We start from the raw sequence: 15659 nt of genomic DNA, 5'->3' as shown, positions 1-15659 counted from the left end.
CATAAAATTGCATGTTTTAAGGTAAATCTAAAGTACTTCTTTACCTCCCACTTAGAAGTTTTAGACAGATTGATTTTTTTACTGTTTCTACAGCATCTAAAGTAGCAATTCTCGAGGAGGAGGGAGCTCAGACCCACATCACACCTGCCCATAGACCCGCAGAGAAGGAACAGTGAGGAGCCCAGGCTGCCTGTGGGACAAGCCATATCCCTCAGCTGTGCAGAACAGCAATTACACCAAGACCATGTACCTCAAAATCCAGCTATAGCATTATATATTAAGGATACAAAAAAATGATATAAAATAGCCACACATGAAAAACTATCAGAGTAAAGCCCCCCTCCCCAAAAAAAAACTGTACCATTTTTGTGGTCAATTTGATGTCCTCTTTTGTATATAGTAATAGTCTTTTTTTTTTCCTGAGACAGAATCTCACTATGTTGCCCTCTGTACAGTGTTGTGAAGTCAAAGCTCACAGCAACCTCAAAGTCTTGGGCTTAAGCAATTCTCTTACCTCAGCCTCCTGAGTAGCTGGGACTATAGGAGCCCGCCACAACACCCGGCTATTTTTTGTTGCAGTTGTCATTGTTGTTTAGCAGGCCCAGGCCGGGTTTGAACCCGCCACCTTGGTGTATGTGGCTGGTACCATAACTAGTGTGCTACGGGCGCTGAGCCGTATACAATAGTCTCGAAAGGCATGGCACCAGAATGCTAGGTTCAAATCTCAGCTTCATTTTCTGCTTATGTGACTTTGGGCAAGTTACTAAACCTCTGACCCTCAGGCTTCCCATCTGTAAATGGAGGTGGTCATGGGGCCCTCCCTTGTAGACTTGGTGCTGGTATAATAGTAAGTAGACACAATCTGGCAGGCAGGAAATCCTTTAAATTAAGCTTAGCTAATATTATGATTTGAATTGTGTAAACATCCAGCTTTAAGAAATCAAGTGGTTACCCAAGATATCCTAATTGGATGAGTGTCCTGCGCTTTGGACAGGATATACATTTTCTTTGAGATAGGCCCTCCCTCCAGTCTTCTCTGGAAGTTCCTTTCTAAGTCCAGACAGGGTGTGCCACAGAGGTGTGGCCTGGACTTGGCAGATGGCCATGTGACCTGAGGGCAGAGCTGCTTTCCTGAGACTAAGGCTGTCTTGGGCACACTGTCAGCCTGGTGCCCCTTCACTAAATCCAATTTGGAAAAATCCAGGCCTGTTCAGTATGGATCATAGTCTTTTCCTTTTGGGATTTGATCTTCAGAAAATTTCAGTATTTAATCAACACATAGTTGAGAGCCACCTCTCTGCGCTTGCTTATAAAGTACTAACAGAGATGAGATCTAGAAATGCTATTTGGTGGTCCTCAATGGCATTAAATAGTTTGAACCAAAATAAAGTAAACAAAAAGCTCTGTGTCTTGTACACACTGTAAACTCCAAATTAAAAAAAAAAAAAGCAGACTTTAACAGCTGTTTATCCATTGGTATTGGCATCTAAAATAGGTTTTGGAACAATTTTGTTAAAGTGTTAAAATAGGCTGGGCATGGTGGCTCAGCCCTGTAATACTAGCACTCTGGAAGGCTGAGGCAGGAGGATCACTTGAGCTCAAGAGTTTGAGATCCGCCTGAGCAAGACCAAGACCCCATCTCTCCCCAAAACAGAAAAATTAGCCAGGCATTCTGTGGGTGCCTGTAGTCCCAACTAGTTGGGAGGCTGAGGCAGGAGGATTGCTTGAGCCCAGGAGTTTGAGGGTGCAGTGAGTTGTGATGAGGCCACTGCACTGTAGCCTGGTGCCTAGTGACAGACTCTGTGTCTTTAAAAAAAAAAAAAGAATGGTGAAAGGGTGACTGCCTTTTTCAACATATGTCTTGTCTATCTGGGGAAGCCTGATGAAACAGCCTGAAGCACCTCCCTGTCTTCATCATGTTTCTGGGCTACAGGAGGAGTCAGAAAGAACTATCCCTTCACATTTGGCCCCAGAAGGACGGCTGTCCTTTGGCCAGTGCACGCTAACCCAGCTCCTTTGGGTCTGTGTTGCAGGGATCATGTACCGCAAGTCGTGTGCGTCCTCAGCGGCCTGTCTCATCGCCTCCGCCGGATACCAGTCCTTCTGCTCCCCAGGGAAACTGAACTCAGTGTGCATCAGCTGCTGCAACACCCCTCTTTGCAACGGGCCAAGGCCCAAGAAAAGGGTCAGCTCTGCCTCGGCCCTCAGGCCGGGGCTCTCCACCACCGTTCTGCTCCTCAAATTAGCCCTCTTCTTGGCACACTGCTGAAGCTGACGGAGATGCCACCCGCTCCTGCGTTGTTCTTCTGGCCCTCGCTCCCCACCGCCCTGAGTCTCTTCTGGGTGTCCTTTTATTCTGGGTAGAGAAGGGAGTGTGTGTGTTCTTTTTGTTCCTTTGCAAATAATGAAAGAGCTCCTTGTAAAAGCATTTTTGTAAGCTGAATAAATCCAGTCTGATTTTTCGGTGTGTACCCTGGAAGGGGGAGGAGCAGAAGTGTGCTCCGGTGTCCCTGTAACCAGAGTCAAGGCCAGGCTGGCGGAAGCAGCCCTTAGGTAGACGTCACGAAGAAGGGCATCTGCGTTTCCCCAGAGCCTCTCGCTTCCACTCTGTCCCTGGCGGGGCACAGTTTCTCTGGTGACCGCTGTGTAAGGGTTACGTCGCTTTAGCGTGGGTACGGCCCGTCCCACTCAAAGCTTCCTTCCTCAAATTCAAACTTCTTGCTCCTTAAAACCGTTCTCTGCGGCAGAATTGGCAGGTTTCGTCTCGGAGTTGGGCTCTACCGACTGGAGACTCGATTGCTGGGGGTTGGACTCCGGTTTGGCCTCGCTCTGAAAAGTGCTCAGGAAAACCTTGTCGGGGTTCCTGGCCGAAGACCCGCGACGGGAGGAGCCGAAGATCAGCGGGCGGCGGGCGGAGCGCGCGCTGGGGGCGCTGGGAACGGTGAGCGCGCGCATGCGCTTCTCGTGGTTGGCGTGGGGCAGCGCCAGGCGGCAGCGCAGCACCTGCGCGAACACCCTGCGGAACTGCTGCGACGACACGTTGTACAGCAGCGGGTTGATGACCGAGCTGAGGTAGAAGAAGGTGTCCGAGAAGGGCAGGAGGATCATGTACGCCCGGAAGTAGGACCGCGTCCAGTCGTGCTTGGGTTTGGCCGCGGCCATGATCCTCCGAATCTGGTTGGGCATCCAGCAGACGGCCAGGGTCACCACGATCAGCCCTGAGCGGGCGAGAGAGAAACAAAACAAAGCAAAACAACGCAGCATGAGAACTACATAAATAAATATAAACCATAAAATATTTAGCCCCTCCGTTCTGTGCTTACTGGCCAGGAAATGGTACCAATTTTTCAGTGTTGTGCTTGACAGCTGCTTTTGCCACTAGCAAAAGAATTTAACACTGTTTCAAACCCAGGGGAGTTGGCTGTGTTAAAAACCATTAAATGCTTAGTGTGTTTATACCTGTTTATGCCTGTTTATTTATTAAAAAACGTTTTCATTGATGCTTATGTATCCAGAAAGCTTTTTTATGTTGCCAATAAATCTGGTTTGTCATTTTGTTTTTTAAAAAATAGATGTATACGTACAGTATAGCCATATTAGATAACGTCTGCACAAGGACGATCCAGTGATATTCATAGGTCAAATGGAAATAGTAGTGTCCCGTTGGTTACAAAGAAGCATATTTAATGCTGATTTTGCGTTTGACTTCAGGGGACATGATATCAGGAATAGCTTGTTACTGACGATGTTTTTTTTTTGACATGCATGGGCTAGGTGTGCACATCGGGAATCACGATGCTTATGTCTGCAACAGCACCTGTTTCTTTTCAGACACTTTTAGATAACATCATCTCTTTCATTATCATGTGGGAAAAAAATTATCCCCAAACAATGGCAAATATAAATCTTCAAGTTCAGCCTGGAACATGCTCAACAATTCATAGCCCTGAGCTGCAATGTCAGCAGTCCTTGGAAAAGAGAACTTTCAGTGTCCCTGTGTGTATCCAGTGGTGACTGTATGTTCACGTGTTTGCATGCCCACTATTTGCATTACAACTTACTTAATCATCACTATTTCTACAGTTCTGGCAGAGAAAAAGATGCCACATAGCTTACAAACAACTGATAACACAGGCATCATCAGAGTTTATCTACAGTGACTAGAAACAAAAAAGAAGAAAAGAAGATGGTCAGAGCATCTCCAGACCATTTCCTTTCTCTTAACAAGCCAAGACACCAGGATGTACATTCCTGTCTCGAAAAGGCTTCCTCCTGTTCTTCAATTTGAATCATAATATAATAATAAGGAAAATGCATTCACATTTTCAAACCTTCTGATTTTCCAGGAAAGTATGGGGAAACAATGGTTGCCAACGATTGCTTTTAGCCTATGATCAATGGTAAATATTTTATTAGTAAATATTTCAGGAAAAACAGCCATGTTCACACATCCCAAGCTGGGCTTCCTGCACACAATGGCCTGAGCATTGGGTCTTTAGGTGTGTTTTCTGTACCTTTAATAACTCAGCTACCCTAGGCAGAGGGTCCTTAGGTGTGTTTTCTGTACCTTTAATAACTCAGCTACCCCAACCAACAACAATACTCTACAAACCTCCTATGTCAGCAAGGAGGGCCTTGAAAACTCTTCTCCCTTGATTTTCAACGGTTTTTCATGCTAAACCTCAGCCCAAGCCTTGAAATGAAAACCAATTTGCATATTTCTTTCCTTTGAATTTGCTATCCTGAGACTACTCAGTAAATCTCAAAACAAAATAGGCAAAGTAACATATCTAATGAAAAGACAAAAAATACCAACTTAAGTCAAGAGTATATTCTGAATCCTAATTACAGCTGCTAGATGGGAACAAAAACATAAACATTTTTCTGATGTTCAAAAGAATACTTGCATAGGGTCTTTTTTTCCCCACTGCTTTGAGGAGTGCAGGTGCGTCCAGCCACCTGTGATATTGTAGACTTATTCCTAAGTTCCTCTGTTCCTTGCTTCTGTCTCATGCAGCTCTGACTAAGAGGTCTGTCTCATTAACAGTGAAGGAGCTAGGCACATACCATACCCAGGGAAGCTCTGCATCTTCACAAAGTATTAAATTCCCCCCCACCCCCACCCCCACACACTTCCTGTCACTGCATTTCAAAGAACAAGTACAACCATCTTCATCTGAGGACTCACTTCCCAGAATGTGAAAATTGCATGCACACTTTTAGATGTTGGAGGCTGTACTTCAGGTACAGTGAGGATCTAGAAAAGCAATGAGAAGCACCTTGTACTTACACGAGCTGAACATCACACAGCTTTAAAGGCAGCAGGCAAAGGCAATGAGAGAAGAAGGTGGCAGGTGGGGCAAGGGGAGAGAAGTGACAAAATTGCTTTCTTCTGTCCTTTGCTCTTTGTTCTTTTGATCTGTTTATGTGACCCTTATTTTTCTGTTAGCTTTCCATGAGCACTTGCCTCGTGTCAATTGCGTGATTGATCATCCCATCAAAAGAAGCAGGGTTCAGTAAAAAGCAAGACCCAGCATCCAGGTAGGAGGCAAGGGACAGGGACAGGGGCAGATACAGAGTTGTGGCGTGGTTTGTAGTTTTAGCCAAGATGAAATTCTTGCCCTGAAATCGAAATGAGCTAAAGTAACTAAATGGGAGGAAGCTCTATCTGAACCAGCAGCAGCAAAGAAGGAGTCAGCCCAGAGATTCTCAAGGATAAGGGAAAGGGGAAAGCTCAGCTCTATAGAAGTAGGTAGCCAGGATAGCAAGTACAAACTTGAAGAGCAGGAGAGGCAACGACCTGAACTAAAAATGCACCTAGATTAAAAAATTACGCATCTGACAGGTCTCGAGACATAACCTAGAATAACGTGGAATATTTACTGAATTTTCCGTATGCCAGTTTCTATGCGAAGCACTCTGCTAATTTCTCATTCCTGACAACAACCCAGAGAGCTTTGATCTGGTGAGGTCAAAACGGTTATTATCTTTACTTAACAAATGAAGAAGTTAGTTACCCAAATGCTATAGCCAGGGCATATGCTTGTCAGACTCCAAAATCCATGATATACGTGTACACTTCTTTTCTTAAGACACAATATAGTCTGTTTCTCATATTTTCAGTTTGGAAAATATGGAAACACAAGCAAGAAAGTAAACATGAACCATAATTCTACCTATAAAACAGATACAGAGCAGTGCTATCCACTGGAAGTATATAATGTAAGCCATATATGTAATTTAAAATTTTGAGTTGCCACATTCAAAAAGCAAAAATAGCAAAGTGAGGCTGAGTGCGGTGTCTCATGCCTGTGATCCTAGCACTGTGGGAGGCTGAGGCAGGTGGATGGCCTGAGCTCAGGAGTTCAAGACCAGTCTAAGCAAGAGCAAGACCCCATCTCTAAAAATAGCCAGGTGTTGTGGCAGGAACCTTTAGTCTCAGCTACTCTGGAGGCTGAGACAAGAGAATTACTTAAACCCAAGAGTTTGAGGGTGCTGTGAGCTGTAACGCCATAGCACTCTCCCAAGGGTGACAAAGTAAGGCTCTGTCTCAAAAAAAAAAAAAAAAGCCAAGTGAAATCAATCAATTTAACAATGTTATTTAGTCCAATATACCCTAAATGTTATTTCACATGTAATTTCACTAAGTAATCAACACAAAAATTATTAATGGGATGTTTCCTTTTTTCATATAATGTTTTCAAAACTGTATCTTTCACAGTACATTTCATTGGAACCAGGTACATGTAGCTAGTGCTACAATGCCAGACAGCACTGATTAAAATAATCCTTCCGACCTCTCACCCCCAAGTAGCAAACTCTTATTTCTTCCTCTTCCCATTCCCCCAACTATCCTATTCCCAGCGACAAACCCAGAGTCATGTCAAACCAAGAAGCCCCAAGGTATCTCCCATATAACCATGGTTATTATATTATAGTTCAACCAGTGCTGACTCCCGGTCATATTTCTGAGTATGCATTCTTGCTATAGTGTAGAACAGTTTTAGCCCATCTTGTCACATAAAACCTTCCATATCGGGAAACCCCAGATTACTCAAAACCTAAATAATTCTGAAGCACAAGGATGTACATGTATTTTGCATTTCTCATTCTAAATTTTACCTAGCCATCCTGGAGTGATACATATTGTGCCAACTACCTGGCAGGGATGTTGGATTATATGTCCCCCATCTTGGCTAGAGGTGGGAAAAATGGCTGGTGCTTTTCTCCCTGTGTTTTGAAAAATTTTTTGTTCTAGGGAAATGGGGCATTAGACATACAGGTACAACCAGTGGCATGTGCAAGGCGTGTGACTGTGAGCAGTATAATAGAGGTCAGTCTCTTAGGGGAGAGAAACCAAACTTGCCCCCTTATAAATGTCATTTTTTGATGATGAGTCATGCTCATTTTTACATGTGAAAAAGGCACTTTAATTACTTTAGATAATACACTGTTGAGAATAAACACTCTGTCCAGAGGTAACTTTCTATTCTGGCTGTTTACAATTGGTTTGACTCTAGTTTCAGCTACTCCGTAGCTAAGACCAAGTTTTAAAGTCTTATTCATGCCTGAATAGAGTATATTAAAGATTTGACTAAATTTATGTTTGGCTGCAATCAATTTGGCCTTGTATATTACATTTGGGGAAAAATCTATAATGCTTTGGTCTGTGTGGTGTAATACGCAGCGTGCAGTTAAATAACTTTAGTGTGAACTTGAATGAAGATCAGTGACCAGAACCCACTCATGTAAAGCTGGTAAACTGTTTTAACTGAATTATTGATAGATCCGTATTGTACTGCAGACAGCCTTGCACTCTGGGTTATAAAATACTTTCGTATCTTATCTGTTTTTCCATATAAAGTACTTTCATTTTTCCTCCTTGATCACCACACTAAAATGACAAGAGCCATTAGATGATGACACAGATTCATTCTTGGCAAAGTAATGTTTAAAAAACAAGTAATGTAGATGTCTAACACCACCCTGCACTGAAGCCTGACATTTCAACAGCATTTGAGTCAGGCTGCTTGTTTTAATCTTCAGAAGTGCATTAAGCTCTGCAGCCTGGGATATGGTGGCATTGATGTATCTGTCACCGCACTGTTTTCTTCCCTCTATCCTTTACAGTGAAAGTAACTATGTATGTGTTCCCCAGGATTCATCTTAGAGTCATCAGGGAGTGGCAGAGCAGGAAGAGACCTTGACTCCTTCGTCTTACAAATGAGGAAACTGAGGCTAAGTATCTTGCCCAAGATCCCGTGGGGTCAGGGTGGCAGGATTCCTTCACCCTGTCATGCTGCTCAGAACACTAGATTCTATCCTAGATTGCCAACTGGGGCTCTTATTATTTTTTACTGAGTTTGGGGGTTTATTTTCCAGTCTGAGGCTCCAACGCTGTTGATTCACAGCATGGATGCAATGAGAGGGCAAGTCTACACAACAGCAGCTTGTCTTCAGGTTTTAGAACCTGGTACACCAAGAACTGGCATTTGGCAAAACTCTAGAGCCCACGTTTCCCACCTAAACGCAGGTAAAGCCCCAGGCTGAGGGACTTCAGGTCAAGACCTGGTGACCTAGCCTACAGGCCTCCTTCTGTCTGCCTCAGCTATTGTCTGTCTGTCCCTCCATCATCTGTCTAGCATCTGTCCATCTGATAATCTGTCTCTGTCTATCCATTCATCCATCTGTCTATCCACTTAATAATCTATCTGTCCACTCATCCACCCATCCATCTTAATTTAAGTACCTATTAAAAAAGGATACTTAGCTAGTACTAAACAGAAAAGATCTGGAAATGTTACCTCTTCCAAAGCAAAGGCATTGTGTATGATTTAAATAAATGCCAAAGAGTTGCTTTTCCCCCTAGTGTCAGAGTCCCATTTTACTGAAGCATTGCTGCCTTGGGAGTACAAGGGGAATGTTGAAGAGGATTTAGGATGTCTGTGATTCTTACAGCTGCTCTACCTTCCTCCCACTTGTTCTTGCCCCTATTTTCCAATTTCTCTCTAATACTAACCACAGTGAGTAGGGGTTAGACTTCTCCACCACCACCTTCTATCCTCTCTTCTCTTTTTTCCCCTGATTTAAGTTCTCTGGACATCATGTATTCACTTGACAAATTCTTCTTTTTGTTTTGAGACAGAATCTTACCTGTTGCTCCAGGGTAGAGTGCCATGGCATCAGCCTAGTTCACAGCAACCTCAAACTCCTGAGCTCAGGTGATCCTCCTTTCTCAGACTCCCAAGTAGCTGGGACTACAAGGTACGTGCCACAACACCCAGCTAATTTTTCTATTTTTAGTAGAGACAGGGTCTGGCTCTTGCTCAGGCTGTGGCAAATACTTCTTGATTGGCTGAGGCCTGTTATAGACACTATCCTAGATACCGATGATTCTAAGCTGAAGAGGATAAGGTAGGCACAGCCTGGTTTCCTAAGAGCCAGAACTGTGGTCTGAGCAGAGCACTGTGGTAGCAGCTAGAAAGTCTGGCAGAACATTCTCATAGGCAGGCAACTTCAGACAGAGAAATTAAAGGGAGTGAGACTTATCCTGGAAAAGGACAGCTCAGGCAGAGACACAGCATGAGCAGGCATGAAGGAACACAATGGCATCTCACCCTCCAGGAGCTCCAAGGCACAGCGTGGCTGCCACAAAGGGATGGGCGGAGACAGTGGGAACCCAGCATGGTGGGAGAACACTCCATCAGGTTTTGTGGACAATAAATTAGCTTGTATATAGTAGGGTGAGGAACATCTGCTTGTCAACTGACATTTAAATAACAGTTGCCAAATGGAAAGTAAGCATATGGTTTGTTGAATGAAGAGCCAGGAAGAGACAAATATTCCCAATAAAAGATTTTAGCACTTTCTCAATTTCTATGTTAGTGTTTGCCAATCTGCTCTGGAAGCCAGCTGAAACTCTGATCCCATGCTCTGACCTTGGCTGACCTGAGGAGTCCAAATCAGCACCAACCTTGGTTTAGTCTCTAGCCTCAAAGACAGTGGTTTTCAAAGAGTTGGGGAATAGTCTCTGGAACACATGTAAGTCGCTTCTGCAGCCCTTGGGAACTTGGTAGGAATGCAAATTTCCAGGCCCCAACCCAGAGCTACAGGATCAGAGATTGTGGGGGTGGGGCTGCGATCTGGGGTTAATAAGCCCTCAGTTGACTCTGCCATACAAAGCGTCAGTTGAGGCGGAGCCCCCCATCTGTGGGCACTGGTAGGGGTGCCATCACTCCCTCACTTGCCTTTGAAGCATCACATTTTAATGAATGTCCACAGAGCTGACAATAACTACGAGCTCCCTCCCTTGGGGTGCTCTCCTTGACAGCCCCCGGCAAGCCCCTCTCATCTGGGGCCATGTCCTCCTCCACCTGGCCTCCATCCTTTCTCTGCTCTCTCTTTTCCTTCTGCCCCTCATGCCTTCCCCTTTCCTCTCATTTCCCCCCACTTCTTCCACCTCCATTTCTCCCCTTTCTTTACATGTTTCTCTAGTATAGAAAGCAATGGCATCTCTCCTTTCTCCTCTCTCTGTTTTCCTCCCTTTCTCTCCCTCCACCCTTTTTCAGGGTCCCCACAGACTACACCAGGCACAGCCCTTCCAGGCACACATCTCCCTCTTCCATTATTTTTTTGGATGGTCTTGAGAAGGTGACAGAGTCAGCTGCAGGGAGCGACCAGGGGGCTGCCAAAAAGGAAGTCACCACTCTCTGCTAGGTTTGTTGAAGGAAATCAGAGAGGCTTTGGAAGCAACACGGATGGGGTGTAGTTGACCAAAGACTGAATGAACCAAGACACCCCCACAGAGAGCAAAATCCAGGTCCCACATCTTCCGACCCTGCCAGGAAGTGTTTGGACACCTTGCACCCACTTTTCCAGTGACTGGTGAGCCTGGTGACCTTGGTAGACATTAAACAGGTCTTCCTCCTTGTCCTCTTTCCTACTGAGAATTTTCTTTAGAAGACAGCTACTGGGATTTGGTTTTCAGAGAAGGGCGCAGGCCACAGCTTTAAAATGATGTAAACGCCACAGATGGCTGCTTCTGTCCACAAAGACAGATGGTTTGATGTCCTGTCCATGCCACAGCTGTTTGATGGAACCCAGGAAAGAGCCTTCTCCCCAGTGTGACTCCATCCACCATGTTGAGGCCAGAGACCTCTGCAATATGATGTAGAAACCAGATTCCAGATGGGCTGCAATTTGCTAAGCATTACATCCATCTCATTCTGCTCTACAAGCTTCAGTACAAGAAGGAAAACAATAAACTGCTACAATAACAAAATATATTTCTAAAATAAACCCTCCTGTTTGGGAGCTGTAGGGCAGCCACTTGCACTCAGAGTAAATGGTATTTAGGGTCGTCACTGTGGTTTAGTGACTCTGTACCTTTATGATGCATGATAAATGATCAACTGGAATCCACTAAATAAATATTTTTCTATGTGGATCTCAACTGTATGTAGCCGTGTGGCTTTCTATGCAAACAATCTGTTCAAAATCCACTGATAGTAAAGTCCTCAAGTGTGGTATAGCTGCAAAAGCCTATAGCTATTTTCTTAGCCTGAGAGTTGAAGCCAAATGCTTCTTCCCTGGGAACACACAACAGAGGAGAAGACGGTGATGACTGGGGCACAGTGCCCTCCAGCCCCCAGGGAAGCTGCAGACTGTGATGGAGAAGATCATGGCTGGGGCATCCCTGGCTGTGGTGGACTCATGCCAGCCGAGTACTAGCAAGAACACTTAAAAACACTGATTAATAGCTCTAAGTCTGCACTTTTAATAGAATTTAGCTTCCTGAAAAGACCTCAGAGTATAGTCTACTAGTTTGCTAGCAGAATCCTGAGAGAAGTGGAATGAGGTGCCCAATTTCATACAGCCCAGGAGTCCGGCCTACCAGTTCGGTGGTGTTTGCATGGGCCACGAGCTACCTTCAGAGCCTAATGAAATCAAATAGCCTCAGAAGATGCCAGCTGGTGCCTGGGCCAAGCCAAGGCTACACAGGCATTGCAGGACCTCAGAGACAGGCAAGCACGCCTGCAGACCCTGCTTCCTCCTGCTCTCCTTTCCCGAGGTCCTGTGCAGGCCCCAGCCCGAGAGGACCAGCGCCCAGCACAATGGCAGAGGCAGAGGAGCCAGCTGGCCTCACATCCCCCACTGGGTGGGAGGATAAGTGGGGAGGCCAGGTGTGGGGAGAGGGCAGAGCTAAGATCTTCCCGGGAGGGTGGGGGGTATATCTCACTTCCAGCTGCACTGGCCACGAGGAGAGAATCAGCCTCTCCAAGGGTGTGAGCTGGGAGCTAGGTGACCTTGTCAACCTAGGAGCTCACATATTACCCCAAGTGAAGCTACAACTTCTGTTATTAATATAGAATTAGGAACAAAGATTAAAGGCAAGAAGGTGGTTTCTGCCAACCCCTGTCTAGATAGGGGTGTATTAGTCAGCACAGACTGCTGTAACAAAATACCACAGACTGAGTGGTGTAAACAATAAATTTATTTCTCTTAGTTCTGGAGGCTCAGAAGTGCAAGATCAGGATGCCAGCACATTTGGTGTCTGGCGAGGCCCCCTTTCCCGGCTACCTTCTCTCTGTGCTCTCACGCCCAGCGGTGGGGGATGGGGGGAAATGGCAGTTTGGGGGAATCTCTTTCTTTTCTTACGAGGTCACCAATCCTACTGGATCAGTGTCCTGCACTGTGATCTGAGCTAACGCTAATTACTTCCTAAAAGCCCCATCTCCACAGTCACTGTCACATTTGGAATTGGGGCTTCAAAATGTGACTGGGGGGCAGAGACACAATACAGCCCATAGCATAGGGTGTCACAGGTCCCCACTGGTTTCTATACCCCTGTCCCTATGACCTGGTAGGCTCTTCCCCAACCTCTTCCCTTTGGTCTCCAGGAGTCTGCACCTGCTGATGCTAAACCCGGTCTGGACCACACCCTCCTCAGCATCTACCCTTCCTCCTTCTTTCTTTCTTCCCCCTCCCCCCCCACCCCAACTGCACAGGCTTACTTTAGTCCAGACCTTTGTCCACAAGTTCCTGCTTAAGTGTCACCACCTCCAGGAAGCCTTGCTTGACTCCACAAATCTGTATCAAGTTCCCTTCTATGAGTTCACAGAGACTTTTTATTCCTACCCCCATCATTATAACACTGCAGTGTAAATTAGATCATAACATCAACGAGGACAAGATGCTCTGCCTTCACTGTCACATCCTCAGTGCACAGGAGGAAACCTTTCCCTAGTAGCTGCTCTATGGAAGGAGAGCAGGAGAGGCTCCAGATAAGGGGCTGGGGTAGCAGTCATTTAACATTCTTTCATCTAATGTAGACCAATTTGCAGCCCACTTCCCTATCCAGAAAAGCCCACTCAAATAGGGCTGAGTGCCTTATTTGCATCCTTCTCCATTCTAAGGGGAAGAGAAGGAGAGAGTAGGAATTGGGGGAAGGGAGCACCTTCTCATTCAAACAAAAGCAGACCCCCCCCTGCCAGACAAGGAGGAATAGACAAGGGTGGAGGACTCTGAGATTCCAACCCGCTGCCTTCAGGGGCCAGCAGCTTTAGCCTTAAGCTTCCCTGCTACTGACCAACCCTGAGCTCTACATTGAAAACTCATTTCTTTCCCTGTTTCTCTCCAAGATGGCCCCAAGGGGTACAAATGGAGTACATATGCGGGTCAGTGGGTGAAACAGGGCATAGAAAACCACTTTGGCCAAAGACATGTTTGCAGGATGTTTGCTTGTCCCAAGCGATTCACCTAGGGGTCCCCTTAAATCACAAGTCTTTGTCAGAGAAGCATTTAAAAAGGGCAGTGGAACAGCATTTCTACTCCACACTGCATGACCTGGGGAGAATGAAATCTGACCCTTAAAACCCTGAATTTTCACCTAGGTACAACTGAGTTGTCACAGGAAACGATTTGGGAAGAGCTAAACATGAAAGTAGCCGGATTCACTCCCCTCTTATCACAAGCCTCACATAGATTTTCCAGCAAATTATTCCCCAGAGGACTCCAGCTTTGCCTCCACCTGACCTGGATCCCCAGCACAGGGATGCTCAGCCTCGGGCTCTAGATCTCAGCCCTCCAGCTGCTGGGAGGACTGAAGTAGATACAAATGCCCAGGGCAAAGTCCAGGGCCTACTCCCAGACAAGGGCCGCTGTTAGTCATCACACCCCACCTCCTGGATCCCCTCCACCTCTGCCACCAGCACCACTGCCACCACCTCCACCATCACCATCACCATCCCCTCCACCTCTACCACCAGCACCTCTGCCACTACCACCTCTATCATCATCTCCACCATTACCTCTACCTCTGTCTCAACAACAGTCACCATGGCACCCACCTCCAACTCCAGCACCATCATTATCACCTCCGGTGCCACCTCCATTGTCATCCCCACCTTCATTACCACTGTCTATCACCACCAGCACCTCCTTACCATGACCACTACTGATGTCGCCAAAACAGCTCACAGAGGTCTAGGGGAAGCCTGAGTAGAACCACAGGATGTCAGACACTTTGCAATCCCAAATTCACAGATAAGGCCCAGAAAGCGAGGGCTTTCCCAGGGTCATCCTTCTAATCAGCGGCAGAAAGAGGACCAGATTTCCTGATTAACAGCCCTAATCCTTTTCTCCTCCCTGGAAATGGAGCTAACACCACTTTTGCCTAAGGCCCTGCATCCCTCACCACCGTTCCCACACACATGTATTTGGGACATAAAGGACAAGGGATGGACCAAAAGTAGAGATTATAATAAAGGAAGAATCATAGCCAGGTGTTGTGGCAGCCACCTGTAGTCCCAGCTACCCAGGAGACTGAGGCAAGAGAATTGCCTGAGCCCAGCAGTTTGAGGTTGCTGTGAGCTGTGATGCCAGAGCACCCTACTGAGGGAGACAAAGTGAGACTCTGCCTCAAAAAAATAAAATAAAATAAAGGAAGAAACTGATCAAAGCTAGGATTGCAAAAAGAGGTGAAATTCCAAATCTCAGGACAATTGGAGCCCTGAGCCCTTCCCAGTTCTCCCACCTTTAAACAATTCTTCTCTGGGAGGAATGCTAAGGGACCGGAGAGCTCTATAACTGTCTGATCATCTGGTTAACTGGCCAAGAAGGCCTTCATCTCACATGACCTTGCTCCTCCCTTCCTTCACTCATCCTTTCCTCCAACTATATAATGGGAGAGGTAGGACTGGCTTTGAATCTCAGCTACCTAAGGAGGTGAACACCTGTCAAGTGCTGAGCACAGCAGTGATGTGCTCCTGGGATCAAGGGCTACATGGTTAAAATTAACACAGCACATCTTCTTTACACACTTGCTTACTTAAGCCTTACAGGAAGTCCTAGAAGATGGCCACTACTTAATTCATTGCTCTAGCAACAAGAAACCTGAGGCATGGATGGGTTATATGACCTGTCACAACTCACAGCTGGCAAGTAGTAGGGTCAGAAGTATGACCCAGAGATCCTGACCCTCTGGCCTCCTTGACTGGGAGCACAGCAAAGATCAAATGATTTGAGTCTCCAAATGCAAATTAAGGTAGCTCAATTCAAATGGCTACAAGCTCAGAAATGAATTTCGTCCTGTGGATGCCATGGTGCAGAACAAAATCTTAGCTATCAAGAAATAAAGATTCCCAGCTGATGCTCTATGA

General features: G+C 46.0%; 2 protein-coding genes across 4 annotated transcripts in view; one reads left to right on the top strand and one right to left on the bottom strand.

Annotated features, from left to right (window-relative positions):
• LYPD1 (LY6/PLAUR domain containing 1) overlaps positions 1-2687 on the top strand; it is a 31467-nt gene extending 28780 nt beyond the window's left edge. Inside the window, exon 3 of one of the 2 annotated variants that reach the window (XM_053596932.1) lies at positions 2034-2687. In XM_053596932.1, coding sequence (XP_053452907.1) covers positions 2034-2269 — 236 coding nt within the window. In that variant the 3' untranslated portion in view covers positions 2270-2687. The remainder of the gene's footprint in view (positions 1-2033) is intronic. The other variant, XM_053596933.1, reaches the window with a different exon arrangement.
• A 6-nt stretch (positions 2688-2693) lies between these two features.
• GPR39 (G protein-coupled receptor 39) overlaps positions 2694-15659 on the bottom strand; it is a 274898-nt gene continuing 261932 nt past the window's right edge. For both annotated transcript variants that reach the window (XM_053596931.1, XM_053596929.1), the window contains one exon: positions 2694-3218. In XM_053596931.1, the coding sequence (XP_053452906.1) occupies positions 2710-3218 (509 nt within the window). In that variant the 3' untranslated portion in view covers positions 2694-2709. The remainder of the gene's footprint in view (positions 3219-15659) is intronic.

The sequence above is a fragment of the Nycticebus coucang genome, chromosome 7, assembly GCF_027406575.1.
Source record: "Nycticebus coucang isolate mNycCou1 chromosome 7, mNycCou1.pri, whole genome shotgun sequence".
NCBI lineage: Eukaryota > Metazoa > Chordata > Mammalia > Primates > Lorisidae > Nycticebus > Nycticebus coucang.
Note: the sequence above shows the minus strand (reverse complement) of the source record. Positions and strands in the feature narration are given on the sequence as shown.